At 37.6% G+C, this 19,663-nt stretch overlaps 1 protein-coding gene across 2 annotated transcripts in view; it reads right to left on the reverse strand.

Annotated features, from left to right (window-relative positions):
• The window catches only part of AHCTF1 (AT-hook containing transcription factor 1), a 65,658-nt gene that overhangs the window by 38,686 nt on the left and 7,309 nt on the right, over positions 1–19,663 (reverse strand). For both annotated transcript variants that reach the window (XM_084868812.1, XM_084868811.1), the window contains exons 3-13: positions 16,275–16,402; positions 13,310–13,563; positions 9,446–9,626; positions 7,182–7,389; positions 5,705–5,821; positions 3,851–3,935; positions 2,277–2,430; positions 1,626–1,758; positions 1,360–1,541; positions 892–953; positions 16–144 (exon numbers count right to left, since the gene is read on the reverse strand). In XM_084868812.1, the coding sequence (XP_084724938.1) occupies positions 16–144; positions 892–953; positions 1,360–1,541; positions 1,626–1,758; positions 2,277–2,430; positions 3,851–3,935; positions 5,705–5,821; positions 7,182–7,389; positions 9,446–9,626; positions 13,310–13,563; positions 16,275–16,395 (1,626 nt within the window). In that variant the 5' untranslated portion in view covers positions 16,396–16,402. The remainder of the gene's footprint in view (positions 1–15; positions 145–891; positions 954–1,359; positions 1,542–1,625; positions 1,759–2,276; positions 2,431–3,850; positions 3,936–5,704; positions 5,822–7,181; positions 7,390–9,445; positions 9,627–13,309; positions 13,564–16,274; positions 16,403–19,663) is intronic.

The following is a 19,663-nucleotide window of genomic DNA, read 5'->3' on the forward strand; positions in this document are numbered from 1 at the left end:
AAATAACCACCTCACCTGACTTAAACTGGAAGGCTGCACATCAATAAGTCTTGGTGAGAGAAGGCCAGCCACAAGACATCGATTATAACCATCAGAAATAACTTCATTGATAAATGGTCCTGATTTCTTTAAAAAGGTCAAAGTCTGAAACAGATTGATTAATAAGATATCAATTAATACTTCAATCAAATAACCAGATTTAAGAATACACAATAAACTCATTACCTCACTTTTAGACTTAACCATTTGAATAAAACTAAAAACACTGAAATGAAAATTGTGGAAGACTACATTTTTGTACTTCTTTCAAGAAAAAGGGTTTGTAGGTTCTTGAACTAAATCAATGCTTCATAACTATAAATAATATTGTAGCTTTTATGTTTTTATGAAAGGTACCCATTACCTGATAGACTAAATGACAGCTCTTTACGAACACAAACACACACACACACACACACACACACAACACCCAGTATTTATTCCTCTTGGTCTAATATACAAAAGACCTGATATAAAGTATAAATATGGCATTTATCTACATCTAGGTGATTATGAGTTAAAAGGTTTGTCATTTGTTGTTTTCCTAGAAAAGTATTTTTCAACAGATAGTCATCATCCGCTCTGTGCTAGGCACCTCTTTGTATTACTTTAGTTATCTAAAAGCTTTCTGGAGAAAGGAGAATTCAGAGAAAGGATTAAAAGGGTCACGTGGTAAGACAATGACCTACTTTGATCTTTTCCGTGGGATTCAAGTAGCTAAAATCCATAGAAAGCTGCTAAAAACATTCCAATACGTCTCATTAACCTAGCAGAAGCTACCATCAAGTTTAAATCCATGATCTGACTTGAGTTCAATATGAAACACTGTTCACATTGTCAGCTGTTACCTACCTCCTTCTGAAAGCCAGTACAAGTTATATGAACAACTCCTGAGTTTAACAAACAAGTGGCATCTAAAAAAAAAAAAAAATTTTTTTTAAATCCACTTAAGTATTATATTCAAGATGGCATTGATACAACAGAATTTCTCTAAACAGACTGCTAGCCAAGGTATCAAATTATTATACACAATAAATTTTAAAATATTTTCAAACTATCAAAAATGATACCAAACTACCACAAATGCAATAAGTGTGAAATATTTAATCTTTTCTAGCAAGTTCAAAACTGGGATAATTTCTTTATAAACTATGTAAGTATTAAATTTCTCATGTACATATATATTTATTTTCTAAGTTATCCATATATTAGCTGACAATGAGATATGAATAGAGAATACTATGCACATATGTTAAAACATAAACACACACACTCTTGCATGTTATTTTTCTCAAAAGGTAATGTTAAGGAAATACATACCAAAGTTATAGGAACTCGGGTTAAAAAACTGCTCAGGAGGCGAGTATGAAGGAGCAAGTCCTCGACTTAAACTTCTCTCGTGGACCAATATATCCAAGATATAATGTGGAGAAGCCATATTTACAACAGAATCCAGTGACCACAATGCAAAATAAGTGCAATTATGTAGAGATTCTCCCGATCTAAAAGAAAATTTTACAAAATTATTAAGTCACTGAATTGCTACAGATGCAAATATCAAGGGAGAGAGAGAGAGAAAAGCATACCTTAATGAATCTGGCATCTGGGCATGATACCAACGATTTATGTCAAAAATCCCCAAATATATAGAAGGCTTTCCTTGTCCATATATATTCACTTGCCAGGTGAAGACTGAAACACTAGTATCAGGAGACAGAGCTAAAAGGAAAAAAAAAAAATTTTTTTAAATAGAATAATTTCAAAGTAAAATCCCCCAAATAATACTATAACGAGAGTTTTCTCATAATTCCGTATTTTATTTAATTTGCCAAAACACACGTCTATTATGCATTTTATAAGTAGAGATTTACTCACCTTTATCTTAATTGTTTCTATATTTCCAGAACACCTTATTAAAAACTCATCAGAAAAGTTATATTCTGGCTTATTTTCAGTTATCACCTTGGCAACTTTGAGGTATTGTAGTAAATAGAAAATGATCTGAATGAATATTTCCCAAGAATGGTGCATAGCTAAAACTAGAGAATATCAATACCCAAAATGGGTGCCTTTAGGTCTTAAGAGCTTAATTCTTTACAGGAATTTTGGTTGAGAAGGATTGATCTACAAGTAAATTCATAGACGAATAACAAATCGATATTATTTTCCCTCTAAAAGTGATTAAAAAAAAAAAAAGTCAAGGATCCACATGTTACATAAGAGAACTTTTAACTAACCTTCACTACTCATGCCTTCCTCTCTGTCACCATGAGGTCGAAATTTCTCAATACTCTGGCATCCCAATAGTTTGGTATTACTAGTCTGTCCCCTCAAAGGAAACGTGCCACATGTGAGGTCCAGTGTATATCTTTCTTCACAGTACTCCAACCCCTGAAAAACAGAGGGCACAAACACCCTTATTTTAATAGGATTCTAAGCAAAAAGACATTCTAAAATTAAATGTTTTCTAAATGTAAAGATATTTCACAAGAAAACAAACAAACCAAAAAAAATTAAACCCTGAAGAGAAAGTATTACAAAAAGGAGCTCTAAAATTTTATAAGCATAAAAATATTTATCAAATAAAAGGCTAGTTTTAGTCTCTCAAAAGTAATTACCAATAAATTTTTTGAAGTCGTTATCAAACATGGGAACCTTTACGTACTTCTGGTTGGAGTGTAAAATGGACTAACCACTGAAATTCTATATACACACTAGTGGCCCGGTGCATGAAATTCTTGCACGAGGGGAGAGGTGTCCCTCAGCCCAGCCTGCACCCTCTCCAATATGGGATCCCTTTCACAATCCAGGACTACTGGCTCCCAACTGCTCACCTGCCTGCCTTCCTGATTGCCCCCTAACTGTTTCTGCCTGCCAGCCCGATTGATGCCTAACTACTTGCCTACCAGCCTGTTTGCCCATAACTGCCCTCCCCTGCAGGCCTGGTTGCTCCCAACTGCCCTCCTCTGCTGGCTATCTTGTGTCCACATGGGGGCAGCCATCTTGCGTTGGAGTGACAGTCAATTTGCAATATACTTTTTTATTAAATAGGATTAGATAGGATAGAGGCCTGGTGCCTGGGTGGGGGCCAGCTGGTTTGCCCTGAAGGGTGGTGTTCTGGATCAGGTTAGGGTTCCCTTGGGGTGTGGGGCAGCCATGCCCCCCGGCGACCCAAGCAGAGGCCCTGGTATCTGGGACTTACCTTCTACAAGAAACTTTGCAGCCTGGAGCAGAGCCAAGCCTTCTGCTCACATCCCTGCTCTTATATAAGTGTCAGTGACAGGATTGTTTATAAAATCTCCCCATGGCTTGATAGGTTAGAGCAGGGATGGGAAATGTCTGGCCTGTGGGTCATATAAGACCCCCAAAATCATTTGGTCTGGCTCTGCCAAGGCATTAGGAATGAGCTAATCAAATGTTTGACCAAATATAGCAGGCCAGATTTTAAGCTGATAATCTTGTATGGCCCTTGAATGATGTCATAAATGGCCCTGGGCAGGAAAAAGGTTTCCCACCCCTGTGTTAAGAGTATCAATGTGGGGTTATTTCTCCTGGGTACCATTTAGGCTACAAGCTTTAGTTCTGTCCAATTCCCTCATTTTAGAGGAAAGTGCTGCCTGGAATGCCAATAGAGCTACCCTGGTAAAACAGCTTGTGTCTTAATCCCTAATGTAATACTTCTTCCACTGTATTGTCAATCCAGTACTATTTTAAATGTAAGAGTAACTTTTTAAATATCTTAATGTCTTAAAAAAAAATACGTGATCAGTGAACAAAATGGTAATAAGAAGCCTATTATCATTACATTTACCTCATACAAGACTTGTCCTGATGCCAAACACTTTCTATCCCCGAAGGCCAGCTGAAGTAGATGCAAACTCAGAACATCCCCTTCACTGAAAGAGAGAAAAATTGTTTTTTCTTAAGTGTTTCTCCTAAGAAATACTAACAATCATGTTAATTACACTAAGCATCTCTTACTGCCCACATCAGTTTAGTTTGAATACAATATTGAGTGCATATGATAAAACTAAGGTCACTGTGGCTTAGTGTCTGAACGTCCATCTATGAGCCAGGAGGCCACAGTGTGAGTTCTGGTCAGAGTACATGCCCGGGTTGCGGGCTCAATCCCCAGGAGAGGGCATGCAGAAGGCAGCTGATCAACAATTCGCTCTCATCATGGATGTTTCTATTTTTACCTCCCTTCCTCTCTAAATCAATGAAAATATATATATTTTTTAAAAAGAAAGGAACTGCCATCTGACCCAATGATCCTACTTATAGAAATATATCCTAAGAATTCTGAAACACCTATCAGAAAGAATATATGCACCTCTTGTTCATAGCAGCATTATTTATAATAGCTAAGATTTGGAAACAGAAGATGAGTGGAACAAAAAAGCTGTGATACTTTTACACAATGGAATATTATGTGGCTATTCAAAAGAAGAACTCTTACCCTTTGTAACAGCATGGATGGACCCGAAGAGTATTATGCTGAGTGAAATAAGCCAGTCAGGGAAAGACAAGTACATGCTCTCAGTTACATGTGGAATATAATGAACAAAATAAACTGATGAACAAAATAGGTCCAGAGGGGAAGGATATGGAAGAGACAGGAACAGATTAACCAAAGAACACCCATGCACATATGCGTAGCCCATGGACACAGACAATAGTGTGGGAAGGCCTGTTGTGGGCAGAGGCTGAGCAGAGAGGGGCAAAGGAGGAGGAATGGAAGACATCTGTAATATTGTCAGTGATAAAAGTGAACATAATGCCCTCTCATTCCTTACCACACGGCACACATCTCAATAGATATCTCTGTATTTTCTCCAGGATTGACAAATTTTAAAAATGGCAAATCATTTTTTCATTCATTGCCTTATTACTACAATGTAAGATTAAGACAAAACCTCAAACTTAGGGACATTGAAAACCAAAACCAAATTTTCCACAATTCAGGTACATAAAATCTAAGGTAGAATAGGACTTGGAAAGAGAAAGTACTGGAATCAGCGAGTTATCAAGATCATGGTATTTATACCACAAACTTTAATTTCAATGATTATCAAAGAAAGAACTAAATACCTAAGAAAAAAATTTAAAAATCAGTACTGAATCTCTTCTAGCACTGGAAATGAACCAGTTAAAAAATAAATTGAAAAGAAAGATCTGTGCATAGTTGTACTTAGGACATTAGAACTTATGATAGGGAAAAAGTCAATCCTAAAAATATACTGCAAAAGGCAAGAAGGACTAGAAAACAGAGTAGGGATAAATAAAAATGAAAGAGGCATACAAAACAAAGAGGAAAAAGGAATGAGATTAAAAAGAGAAAAGATGTCTTATAAGATAACACAGAAAGCCATAAAAATTGCCATTAGTAATAATAGATTGCCTGCTCATCTGAATTGGCTTACACTTTGAGATAACATTGAAATAATCAAGCAAGCACAACGTCTTCTCACTGATATGAGAATTACTTAAACTTGTAGAAATAATCATTTAACTTTTTAAATCATTTCAACTATCACTAATTCACTGAATCATGTTGCTTTCACCAAAAAGAGACAACATAGTACAAAGTAAAAGCTTTCCAAAGAAATTAACTGCTGCTCCATTTTTGACAAATATTTTGTAAAAACACATGTATCACACTGACCTATCTTGTGTAGACTGAACAGCCCACAAGTAACAGCAATTACGAGGATCGTTCTCAGGTTCTTGAAAAGTAACAGCATATATGGGAACCCTTCCACCTTCCAACTGTGTGTAGTATCTGTAAGAGGCACAAAAATTAGTATACTTATTACTTTTAAATTATAACTATGTTAAAGAAGGTGCTTCAATGTAAGAATTTGAGTTAGAGCATCTATTGTTCATACAACCATCTTCAAAAATACACAGGAGCCCTGGCAGGTTTGGCCCAGTGGATAGAGTGTTGGCCTGCAGACGAAAGGGTCCCAGGTTTGATTCCAGTTGGGGCACATGCCCGGGTTGTGGGCGATCCCCAGTGGTGGGCACGCAGGAGGCAGCTGACCCATGATTCTCTCTCATCGTGGATGTTTCTGTATCTCTCTCTCTCTCTCTCTCTCTCTCTCTCTCTCTCTCTCTCTCTCTCTCTCTCTGAAATCAATAAAAGTATATTTTAAAAAAAAGGAAAAAAAGAAAAGCACACAGGGGTTAGCCCTGCCCAGTGTTGTGCTCAGGGGTTATAGCATCCATCTGTGCACTAAAGGGTTGCAGGTTTGATCCCCAGCCCATTGGGTCAGGTGTGGGAGGCAATCAATCAGTGTGTCTATCTCTCGCTCCTCTCCTTTCCACTCCCTCAAAAAAAAAAAAAAAATCAATGGAAAAATACCCTCAGGTGAGGATTAACAACAAAAAATACACAGGGTACAAGACATAGAGACAATGAGCATTAAAGAAAACAAAAAAACAAAAACAATGAGCATGGCATCCACCCCCCAAGTAGAACTGGGAAGGGTTAAAATTAATAAAGCATAGAATACATGTATGTGTGAACCAGTCCTTCCAGTTCATATAAACATATGCCACTATGTACTGGTCCACTAAGAGGTACCCTCGAGGGAGATGAAATACTGCCATAACACTCCATCTCTTCAGCTGCAAGGATTTAAGCATCAGATCCACTATGTTTGCTACCGCCCTCAATAAAAGGGTACCTCCCTCAATAAAGGGTTAATTCCTCAGCAATTTTAACATCAAAGAAGCATCAACATAATTATATTTGGACAAAGTTTTTCACAGCATAACAATTTTAAAACACTGCATTTTAGAACAGATTTTAAATTTTTAAAAAGCCTTCACTTTTCTGTCTACTGGGAACAACTACTTTACACATATTTATACATATGGTTATAAAGAAAAGTACTTCTGAAAGAATTCATACGATATAAATATCTTTAGAGTCATGCTTTATTAGCAAATTTAACACAATAACTAAAATGCCTTTTAAAATATACACTGTGCTAAGCCATTCCTTTATTATATTGTCGTGATTTAATACAATGAAAAATTATTCACTCAATCATTAATTTGTCCTACCATTTTCCTCATATTACAAGTCATATTAAGAAAGAAACTGCCAAAAATCAAATGAGAGAAGTTATCCTTACTCTCTTTTCATGCTCTTCATATTCCAGAGTGCGAGGTAGCCATCAGAAAAACCTACAGCCAGCTGATTGGTCCTGCTTATGTAGCTCAGCGCTGAAACCGCTGTTCCTGACGGGCTTACTAACTGGAAACACAGATGGCGTCCTCCTCCAACTGCACGCTCTCTGACGTGTGGTACTTCGGCTGGAATACCAGCTATAACTTCAAGGTCTAAAAAAAAAAAGAAAATAAGTGACATAAACTATGAACAGCGCAAAAACAAATGAGTCACCCATTTTACTCAAGCAGAAATTGAAAACTACTGGGGTAAATAGGAAGACGAAGGGTCATGTGGTCATCATCTGACCCCCTGATCACTAAACGTGAAACAGAATATGTAAGAAATACTATTAGGTTTGGGAGAATTGCAGAACAGTATTTATGGTTTGATAAAATGTTAGGAACTTCCATTTTCTTTGTATGTTTTTCAATAAAGTCTAAATAGTTGTAACCATAAATTACATTTTTAAACAAAAAAATCCATCTTGCATTGAACCGGAACACTAATTTTTTATGTGCTATAAAATTCAATGGCTTAATAATTCTCATAATTGAGATATGGTTCTGACCTCTTGATCCCAATGCAGTTCAATTATAGAATTATTCTTGTGCTAAATTCAACTACTAATGTTATTTTTTTTTAAAAAGATGTTTTAATTCTATTTTGATCTGAAGTTTTAATTATGATACAAGCATTGTAATTAGCTTTACAGCTATATCATATACAAAACACACTCCAGAACAAAACTTCAAGACTATTTAATTCCTTTATTAATTTTCTATGAAGAACAGTTAAACAATTTCTAATATTTTATAAACTCATTTTTACTTACTGTTCTTGCTATTCAATTCTTTTCACTTAAACTTATTTTACAGATTTAAATTTAGTTCAAATGGTTAAGTTCCTCAGTCAATTTCTGGTCAAATTTTGCTGCTTACAGTTTCATTACATACTGACAATTTTTATTAGCTATGCTCATAAACTGGGATAAAATAGTTTGTTATTCTATTTCTATTTCTTAGCTGGTCCATAAAAAAACAGATCTGGCCCTAGCCAGTTTGGTTTAGTGGACAGAGCATCGGTTTGAGGACTGAAGTGTCCAGGTTCAATTCCAGATTAGGGCATTGGAATTGTGGGCTCGATCCCCAGTAGCGGGCGTGCAAGGGGCAGCCAATCAATGATTCTCTCTCATCATTGATGTTTCTCTCTCTCTCTCCCTCTCTGAAATCAATACAAATATGTATTTTGAAAAAAGAACAGATCTGCAATATTACAGTATGCTTTAAAAATCAAGACGGTCCCCAGCTGTTGTGGCTCAGTGGTTGAGTGTGGACCCATGAACCAGGAAGTCATGCATGATTGATTCCTAGTCAGGACAAATGTGTATGTTGCAGGCTAATGCAGGAGGCAGCCAATCATGATTCTCTTGGATCACTAATGTTTCTATCTCTATCCCTGAAATCAATAAAAAATAAAATTCAAAGTCCTCAAAGGTCAAATGGTCCTTCTGTGAGAAACATCAATAGGTTGCCTCCAGTATGCATTCCTGACAAGGGATGGAACCCTAATCTATGTATGTGTCCTAATAACTCTGTTATTATTTAGTGAGTTATTTGTGTCTTGTCTTACCACAGAAACATAAACAGCATGCCAAAACACTGTTAGATCCTACATGGGTAAAAATAAAATCTTGATAAAGTTCTACATTTTATACCTTTAGTCCTTGTCTGGCATTTACTTGATATTATTCAAGTATATATCTGAAAATAAATAAATATCCTATCTCTTTCACTTAAAAAAACAAAACCATATATTGATATTGATTTCAGAAAGGAAGGGAGAGGGAAAGATGGAAACATCGATGTGAGAGACTCAATGATCGGCTGCCTCCTCCACACCCCTCACTGGGGAGAGGCCCACACCTGGGCATGTGCTCTTGGAATTGAACCATGACGTCCTGGTTCACAGATTGACACTCAATCACTGAACCACACGGGCAAGGCCTTCTCTTTCAATACCTACTTTAGTATATGGACAATTCATCAACAAAATAGACAAACATGCAAAAGGTATCAACAGTGCCCAAAACATTAAAATAGGTCCAAACAATGAAACAAAGATACATAAAGAAGTCTCTATATAATTTTTTTTTTAACTTTGTAACACTCAGTCCCTTATATCAGAATATTCTGGTGCTCAATTGTTGGTTTTAAGCAAAGAAATTACCTGATGCCTCCACTTCATTCTGACTGCATGATAAGTCATCAAGACACAGGTCAATAAGAAGGATCTGTCCAACATTAGTTGCCACAGCTGCCACCCCAAAAAGCCATCGCAAACTTGGGTGCAAATGCTGAGTGCTTGCACTGGCTCCTCCATGGTTAATTATAGGTTCAATAGCTATTACCTAGAAAGGAGAATATATGACTTGCCTTTATTGTACAAGGTGATAAAATGCAATTAAAACATAGTATGTTTTGAGGTTAAGGCAGGCTATTAGGTATGACAGACATTTTCAAACATAAAATCATAAATCTGCATCTAATACTTGTGAATCTGAATACGTAATTAAATCTTTCAATATAATAGTAATTATACCATTATTTTAATATTAAAAAAATCAAGCAGTTGAAATAACTGGTGTTTATTGAGAATTCAATATAAGCCAAACATTGTGCTAATTGGTTCATTTAATATTCACAATATCCCTTTGACATTGGATATAATTATACCTGTTTAAAGATGCTTGGAAAGGTTAGTTGAATTATTCTAGTCACACATTCATTAAACAGAATATTCAAATCTAGATTTTTGTCACTTTAAAGCTGTTAACCAGCTATTCTATGATTATATAGCTTCTTTTCTTGAGTAAAAATAAATCATTCCAGAAAATTTTAGTCCTATATAAGCCTTTACACAGTAAGATGTGTAATGGTCTTTAAAAAAATCATTATGCCCGGCTGGTAGAGCATCAACTTATGAACCGAGGTCATGGTTAGGTTCCTGGTCGGGGCACATGCCCAGGTTACAGGCACGATCCCCAGTAGGGAACATTCAAGAGCCAGGTGATCAGTGAGTCATCATTGGTGTTTCTTTCCCTCTCCCCTCCTCTCTGAAATCAATAAAAATATATTTTAAAAAAATAAAAGGGCTATATTATAATGGACTTCACACAAAGTTTTAGCAATGACTGAATTGGTGACATTTAATAAGGACTGAAATTAAAGAAAATCATTCTGTAGCTACATTATAGGATTATACCCCCTTCATTCATAAGTTAAATCTCAAATATCTATACCTAATAGCGCATATTTTATTTTCTACTTAGCTTTCCTTCTGTTTCCTACTAATTAAATTTTAATTAGACATGACATGACATGACATGACAGTGTTAAGTATTTGGTGATTTCTACTATAATACTGACTAAAATTAACTAGAAAAAAGGAGAGAAAATTTGTTAATGATATACTGCATTAATATAAAACCAAAGTTAAGTCTATAATTTTTTACCAGAGACAAAAGCCGGGCTCTATCTATATTTCATTAGCACACAAAACATTCCGTAGTGTTTCTAATTCTAAAAGCTGTAATTTCATGGACTACCTTCCTTTTCAGCACTGGGAAGCATATTTTCTTCCATTTCCTCAGCAAGGGGTGAGGAATCTGTCACAGCTTATTTTCCTCATATATAAGTAATCAGTAATGCTACCTTATTCAATTTTAAACTTTTGGGTGTGTTTTTATATATTGATTTTAGAGAGAGGGAGGAAGGGAAAGAGACAGAGAGGAAAGAGACGGAAAAACATTGATTTGTTGTTCCATTTATTTATGCATTTGTGCCCTCAACTGGAATTGAACCTTCAACCTTGGTGTTTCAGGACAATGTTCTAATCAACAGAGCTACACAGCCTGGAATTAATTTTAAAATAAGGCAGTGAAAATCAAAGAAACTTAAGAGAGGTTACTGTGCCCTACCTCTTCCCCACACCTCAAAAAAGCTATTTGACTCACCTTTGGAAGTTATCTATCACTACTCTCCCAATCTTTTCCTTCGCCTATAGTCCACTGAGTATCAGGAACTTAGGTAAGTTCCTTCTCAATTACTCGTATCCAAATAATCAACAAGTCCTGTCCACGTTCCTTCCTGAGTATACACTAAAGCTGCCCCACCCTCTCTGTTTCTCCTGCCATTTCCGTGCTTCAGTTCATCATCCATTATTTACCTGAACTATCCCAGTCCAAAGAGCTTTTTACACTGGAGTTCTGCTTTATACTTAAAATAACTCCACCAAAGACTTCAGGAGGAAGCCCTAATTGCAAACAAGGTCATTCACATCTCCATCTTCACCTTTCCTAGCTCCCACTTCCTACTACCCCTCTCCCTGCAGCTATCTATCTATCTATCTATCTATCTATCTATCTATCTATAAAAGGCCATTATGCAAAGTGCCCCTCGGAAGTTCAACCAGGAATTCAATCGCTCTCTATGATGTGCGCTGACCACTGGGGGTGGCGCAGAATGAAGGCAGGCCCTGGCCGGCAGCCGGAAGGCCCCAATCAACCCTGATTGCCAGCCAAGCCTAGGGACCCTATCCTTGCACGAATTTCGTGCACCAGGACTCTAGTTCTAAATAAGCCTTTTTCCCAAATGTTCCATATACTGTGACTTTTTACATTTTGGTCCCTTTGCCTGAAATGTCCCACCTTTCTGAGTAGAAATTATTCAGGTGTTCTCAATGCTCTAAATCAGGGGTCCTCAAACTTTTTAAAGTGGGGGCCGGATCACGGTCCCTCAGAGAGCTGGAGGGCCGGACTATATGAACTACTAATTCCTACTGTAACACCTCAGCTGCGCTCACTGCCCAAAAAACCTGGCGAGCCGGATCAGACTCCTCTGCGGGCCGCATGTAGCCCGCGGGCCGTAGTTTGAAGACCCCTGCTCTAAATGGTTGAATTTATGAAAATACTTATATTTATGCTGTAATCTTTTCATCAGCCTTCTATCAGACTATAAGATTTTTAGATAACATGAACTAAGTTCAATTAATATATTTGTCCTCAAAATCTAGCAAAGCTTGATTTATAGTAAGCACTCAATGAATTTCTACCTTAGAATTATCACCACTGACAAGTACATATATAATACTATGTTACTGCAGATCCTGCACACATTGGCCTACAAGGTCAGTTTCCTAAACTATTTTGTCATTAAATTCCCTTCTAACTTTAAAAAATCTATTCTACGAATATATACATTATATATACATACACACATTTTTATGTATATCTGTGTATACTTTTTCACACCAGGTATAAAAATAATTTTATTCTTCCATAACTTTGTATTTGTGGATGTGTGTGTGTGTATTTGTTAAGTGTATACAGGTTTTTATCATGTATGAAACTTCAACAAACCAAATCCAAAGTTCTTCTATAATTACTACTGGGTAAAATGTCTGGCATATGAAAGGGCATACAGATACTACAGTTAAGAAATGGTGACTAGAAATGAGTCCACTATTTGAATACATTCCTCAAATCTTAAATAATAACAAAGACATGTTTTCCATATTGCTCCAAAACTATGTAGTTGACTCTTGAACAACACAGGTTTGAACTATACAGATCCACATACACGTGGATTTCTTTTGATAGTATATACAGTACTATAAACGCATTTTCTCTTCCTTATGATTTTTTTCTCTCTAGCTTACACTATTGTAAGAATATAGTATATAGAACATAATATACAAAATATGTGTTAATTGTATCAGTAAGGCTTCTAGTCAACAGTAGGCTATTGAGTTTTGGGGAGTCCAAAGTTATGCACAGATTTTCACCGGTGCCAAGGGGGGGCAGGAATTAGTGCCCCTAACCACTGCATTGTTCAAGAGTCAACTGTAGCCTCATACAAAACAGGGGGGAAAGCCAAAGTAACAAATATTTTTATGAACTTTTAAATGAAAAATAGCACATTTCCATAAAAGTGAGCCAACTGGAAGTATACTGAGAAAATGCAATGTTGTCACAGTCACCAGCAGAGGCTCAGTTCTGAACCAACATGTCCACACGTCTTACACAGTACCTACCCTTCCAGGAAGAACCACCGCTTTAACCACTCGGGATATGCCCAGGTCGTAGAGACAGAGGATACTCCCTTCTGCATCTTCCAGTCCAATCAACAACCCAGTTCTCTTCTGCCAAGAGAACTCTTTCACAGCGAGGATTACAGGCGACTCCTCAATCAGTCCGCTGAATCTATACGCAGACAACCGCTCTCCTGTTATGGAGTGCACTACCTCAAGCTGTGGGCCACAAGTCAAGTAAGCAAGTCCATTTTTCCCTAGAAGAAAAAACACACAAAAATGTTGCTTATTTTAATATTGTATGTGCACAACAAAACTAAAAATTTTTATACATAATCTATATATATAAGCCTAATATGCAAATTACCCATGGGAGTTCAACCAGGAAACCAATCGCTCACCATGATGTGCGCTGACAACCAGGGGGTGGTGTGGAACAAAGGAGGGGCTGATTGGCCCTGATCGCCAGCCAGGCCTAGGAACCCTACCCATGCACGAATTCCGTGCACTGAGCCTCAAGTATAATAATAATAAAGTAACCAGTAAAGGCACCATGCTATGTGATTAAATGCATTATTTCAATGACTCCTTGTTGAACCTCAATACAGAGAAAAGGCAACTAAACTTTCATAGTTAAATAACTTGTCCAAAGACGAACAGCTAAATACCAGAACAGAAGCAGATCCCAATAAAGTCCAAAGCCCATATTTTAACTACATTATATCTTAAGAGTTAAACTAGGTGTTCTAGAATACAATATGTGACTCTATCCCAGAAGACAAGACTAAATCTGAGAAGACAAGACCTAAATAGTATAAAAAAAGGAAGCTTCTATCAGAAGCCCTTCTTGTCCCCTTACTATTTTACTCTTCATGCAATTTAAAGTAACTAGAGGGTATTAAGCAGGATAGTGACGATCTGATTTATGTTTTTAAATGTTATTCCAGCCCGGCTGGCATGGCACAGTGGTTGAGCATTGAAATGAACCAAGAGGTCAAGGTTCAATTCTCAGTCAGGACACAGGCTGGATCAAGCCCATAACCCAGGCACATGTCCTGACTGGGAATTGAACCTTGTGCAGGAGGCAGCAAATCAATGATTCTCTCTCATCATTGATGTTTCTCTCTCTCCTCCTCCCCCTGCCTCTCTAAAATCAATAAAGATATATTAAAAAAATGTTACTCTAGCCGTTAAGCAGAGAATGGACAACAAGGAGGAAGTAAAAAGTAGTGGAAAATGATACCTATGCTTGGTTGGTGATCAATAGGGAAAAGTTGATTGATTGAAGATTCATCTTAGAGGCAGAACTAAAAGGACCTGCTTGCTAATGAATAATATATGGGAGGTAAGTAAAACAGAAGAATAAAAAACAGATCCTGAATTTTCCCTTGAGCTGCTAGATTGACAGTAGTAACTTTTATTACTAAATCTTATTTTTATAAAACTTATTTTTTAAATATATATATATTTTATTGATTCTTTACAGAGAGGGAGAGGGATAGAGAGTTAGAAACATCGATGAGAGAGAAACATCAATCAGCTGCTTCCTTGCACACCCTCTACTGGGGATGTGGCTGCAACATGCCCTTGACTAGAATCAAACCTGGGACCCTTGAGTCCACAGGCCGACGCTCTATCCACTGAGCCAAACTGTGGGAGGGCAGTGGTCGGCAAACTCATTACTCATCAGAGCCAAATATCAACAGTACAACAATTGAAATTTCTTTTGAGAGCCAAAATTTTTTAAACTTATACTTCTTCTAAAGCCACTTCTTCAAAATAGACTCAGTCAGGCTGTGGTATTTTGTGGAAGAGCCACATTCAAGGGGTCAAAGAGCTACATGTGGCTCTCGAGCCGCAGTTTGCCGACCACGGGAAGGCATTACTAAATTTTTTATGTCTCTCATGCATCTAAGTAGATAGATAGTTGGATATACTAGATTATAGCTGAGGGGAGACTAAATAGTTTAAGGAAGTAGTATGGCACAGTGGGGACATAGAAGGCATGGGTTCAAAGCTCATATTTGCCACCTGCTATCTAAGTAACTTAGGTCAGGTTACTTCACCTACTTGATTCTCAGCTACACAGAGCAGTGATTAGTTAGAAAAATCTAATATTTACCTCAATGAAAAGTTGTTACAGTAAATACTGTTCAAGAGAATAGCACTATACATAGCTAAATGACCATACAATGTCTCCCTCCTTTCTTGTAGGAAGGAGGGCTGTAATATTCACTTTCAGAACAGTCTTCTGCAGCCCTGGTCAGTGTGGCTCAGCTGGTTGAGTGTTGTCCCATGCACTGAGTCACCAGTTCCATTCCGGTCAGGCTACACACTCAGGTTGTGGGCTTGATTCCCGGCAGGAGGCAGCCAATAGATGTTTCTCTCTCTCCCTTCCCATCTCTAAAATCAATATAAACATCTTTTTTAAAAAAGTATTCTGCAGTGTCTTTCACTAAGCTGAAATTCACCATATAACTTCTTTGTTGTGTTTTTCTGTATTATATAATCCAAACCATATATACTGCGATTTGCTCAGATTAGTGGAATTACAAAACAAAAAATTTATTTCACAAACAGCCTTAAAATTCAGAATTACTTTATTCATAAGACTGTTTAGGTTCTAATCCAAGTTCAAAAAAAAAAAATTACTAATAATAAAGAAAAACCAGCTGTGAATTATTTCTACTTTCCAAATGTAGACACTCAATCCTAAAAGATATTAAATTTCCGGTATTTTTAATGAAGAAAAATAAGCTCCACTCCCTCCTGAGAGTCACTGAAAATGTGTTCCAGAGTATGTAGATACTACTATATATGTATTCATAGATGTTATATATTTACTTAAGACCATTCTAACCAGGATGTGCTTTTTTTTTCTCATCCACATTAAAGAAATTACAATAGATACTTATTACTTATCTTACAAATCCATCAAATTAGTCAATTTGAAGCAACATTCCTTTACCTGCAGCAAACTTCCCACGAAGTACAGATTCCAATGTGATTTCATCCTCTCCCAGGGCTTCAATCGTCACTTCTGGGAACTGCAGGAGACCGCTTGTCACTTGTGCCGTTAATTCTTGCATACTTTCACTGTAAATGTTCAAAAAAGATATCTTCATGATATTTCTATCATCATACACTTGTTTATCTCTAACCAGGAGAAAAAGAAAAGAAAAGAAAAAAAAAACAAAAACAAAACAAAACAAAAAAAAAAAACCTAAAACCAAAATATGATTATAAAATACATATTAATGTGCTTCTGGATCTGAGGTATTCTCTCCTAAGAAAATATTTCCCAACAGACTTAACACAATATTTAAAGATTCAGTAAGCCATATGTCCCAAGGACATATATGAGCCCCTAGATTCTTTGAAAACTGGTTCAATGCAATCAATCATATTGCCTGACTCTTAAAGAATACTTCACACACACAAATATAGTAATATACATCTTAGAAAAATTACTGCTACGGTAAAAGGGGGAAAAGTCCAAGAAAAAAAATGTCCAAATCCACAGTAACTTAAGAAACAGAGTTTGGCTGAAACCAGTTTGGCTCAGTGGATAGAGCTGTGGACTGAAAGGTCCCGGGTTCGATTCCGGTCAAGGGGCATGTACCTTGGTTGCGGGCACATCCCCGGGTAGGGGGCATGCAGGAGGCAGCTGGTCGATGTTTCTCTCTCATCTATGTTTCTAGCTCTCTATACCTCTCCCTTCCTCTCTGTAAAAAATAATAGTTAAAATATAAAAGTATCTTTTTCAATGATTACTGCGTTGGCAAAGCCAAAAGGGAAGAGACTGTAGGCATTTTGCACGGCAAGTAAGCTGGCTTGGACTTTGAGGATGACCCGTGCTGGCGATCCTGTCGTTGCTTTCAGCACTCTGAGGTCCAGAGAGGGAGAAGATAAAGCTTTGGGCCTACAGAGCCAAAGCCAGGAAGCTAAGAAGAGCCTCCCCACCCCATCACTCTCACACTCCACAGCACTGGAGTGGAGTGTGAGAGTGATGGGGTGGGGAGGCTCTTCTTAAGATTAGAGAGAGAAGCATCCATTGTACAGGACAAAGAGCAATAAAGTTGCCTATTTTGACCTTGCCAACAAGTCTCTACTCCGAAAATTTCCCTTTACACAAATCAGCGGCCAGAATTTAAGCTATGTTATAAGAATTTTTTTAAAATATTTTTTTTTCTTTTTTTTTTACAGAGAGGGAGAGGGATAGAGAGCTAGAAACATTGATGAGAGAGAAACATCAACTAGCTGCTTCCTGCACACCCCCTACCGGGGATGTGCCCGCAACCAAGGTACATGCCCTTGTCCAGAATCGAACCCGGGACCTTTCAGTCTGCAGGCTGACGCTCAAACTGGTTTCGGCTGTAAGAATTTTTTATAAAGTATTCTCAGGTTGGTAACATTCAAGCAACCTTCAGAAACCACCAAATTTTCTCCAGAATCTTCAGAGTTCTCAAAATTCTAACAAAAAGGGGCTCACAGTCAAAATAACAAAACAGAATAATGATATCATGATCAACAGTTGGCAAAGTAAGTCTGCAAAGACTTCAGATAGTGGAATAACCAGAAAACAAGGATGCTTAATATGCTTAAAGAAACCAGATTTAGCTTGCTAGTGAAGAAACTTTAAAAATTAAAAAGAGCTCTGGCCAGGTGGCGCAGTGGTCCCGTTCATCCGGTTCCCTCAGGGCACATACCGTACTTAGATTTTGGTTTGATCCCTGATTGGGGCCTCTGCAGGAGGAGTTAACCAATCAATGTTTCTTTCTCACTTCCCTCTCTCTCCCCCTTCCTCCCTCTAAAAATCCATGGAAAAATATCCTTAGGTGAGGATTAACAAAAAGTGGAAGCCTTTTACTATCCAAAACAGATCCTAAAGTATAATTTAATAAATATTAATTAGGTTATAATTACCGTAACACAGTAAATGGAAAATAGTGGCCATTAGCCTCGAGTACATCTCTTATTTATAGGAGGATCCTAGACTCAGGCCTTAACTGCTGAAAGCATTATATTTACACAATGATCACATGCCTCTCTCAGTACGGAGGAAACCTTTAGGAAAGGCCACCATCATTGATATTACCACATTTCCTCCTCTGACGGCCTTCTATAGCCTTGATAAAACCAATGTAATGGCAAACTGAAGTTAGTTAATATATTTTCCTATTAAACTTAAAACCAGCCCTAGCCTGTTTGTCTCAGTGGATAGAGCATGGGCCTGCGGACTGAAGGGTCCACTGTTTGATTCTGGTGAAGGGCATGTACCTCGGTTGCAGGCTGGATCCCCAGCCCTGGTGGGGGCGCATGCTGGAGGCAACCAATCAATGTGTCTCTCTCACATGGATATGTTTCTCTTTCTTTCTTTCTCTCTCTCTCTCTCTCTCTCTTTCCCCTCCCTTCCACTCTCTAAAAATCAATGGGAAAATATCCTTGAGGATTAACAAATAAAATGAAATAAAAGAAAATAAACTTAAAGCCAGTCATTTATCCAGAGCTAAAACTTTCAGAATTCTATGTGATAGCTCTCCTCAAAATGTATTCAGTGGAGTGTTCATGGGCATTCAGCAAAAGAGTTTTATAATCACTGCAATTCAATCAAATCATCCCAACATCATTTTTAAGACTTTCACAAGGTAATTCCAAAGTTCATCTGAATGAATAATGCACAATGATCAATTATTTAAAAATAAAATGTTTTCTTTCTGAGGCTGGATGTGTTGTCTGTTACTGTTATGTTGTTTTTAATATAAAACAAAGATTATGATGTGGAAGTACTGGCTGTCACAGTATATTTTTAAATTGTAATTTCCACTCCAGATACACCCTCCTACTTTAAAAGCCAGGACAGAATATAAGAAAACAAGTTCAGCCAATGGGCAAAAGGTAGCACAGGACAGTGGGCCCTCAGGGAAGCAAGACCCACAAGATGACCTCTGGGCTGTGACTGATGCCCAGGAAACAGCTCAGTGGGGAGCCCAAAAAGAGCCCAAGGGTCTCTAAGTTGAGAAGGGGGTTGAGAATGCCAGGACGCCAAGGGCAGCTGGAATCCACAGGCAGAGCCCTGCAGTGCCTTTGGCATACAAAGAGCTCCAGAATTGTGCAGTGGTCTCCCTGGAACCTTCATATGATCAACGTGATCAACGTAAGCAGGTAAGGAAACTACCAGAGGCCAAGGAGTGAATCATTGTAAAACTAAAGGAGAAACAACCCCTAGAGCTTACACAGGGCCAGAAATAGCTTCCTAGTGGAAAAACCTCATGATGCGTGGGGCACGCAGTAGAGTACCCAGAAAGGCATTGATTTCTTCAGCAGTAGGGGAAAAACTGGCCCTTGTCTACAAAG

This window comes from Pipistrellus hanaki (genome assembly GCF_964339955.1).
Source record: "Pipistrellus hanaki genome assembly, chromosome: 20".
NCBI lineage: Eukaryota > Metazoa > Chordata > Mammalia > Chiroptera > Vespertilionidae > Pipistrellus > Pipistrellus hanaki.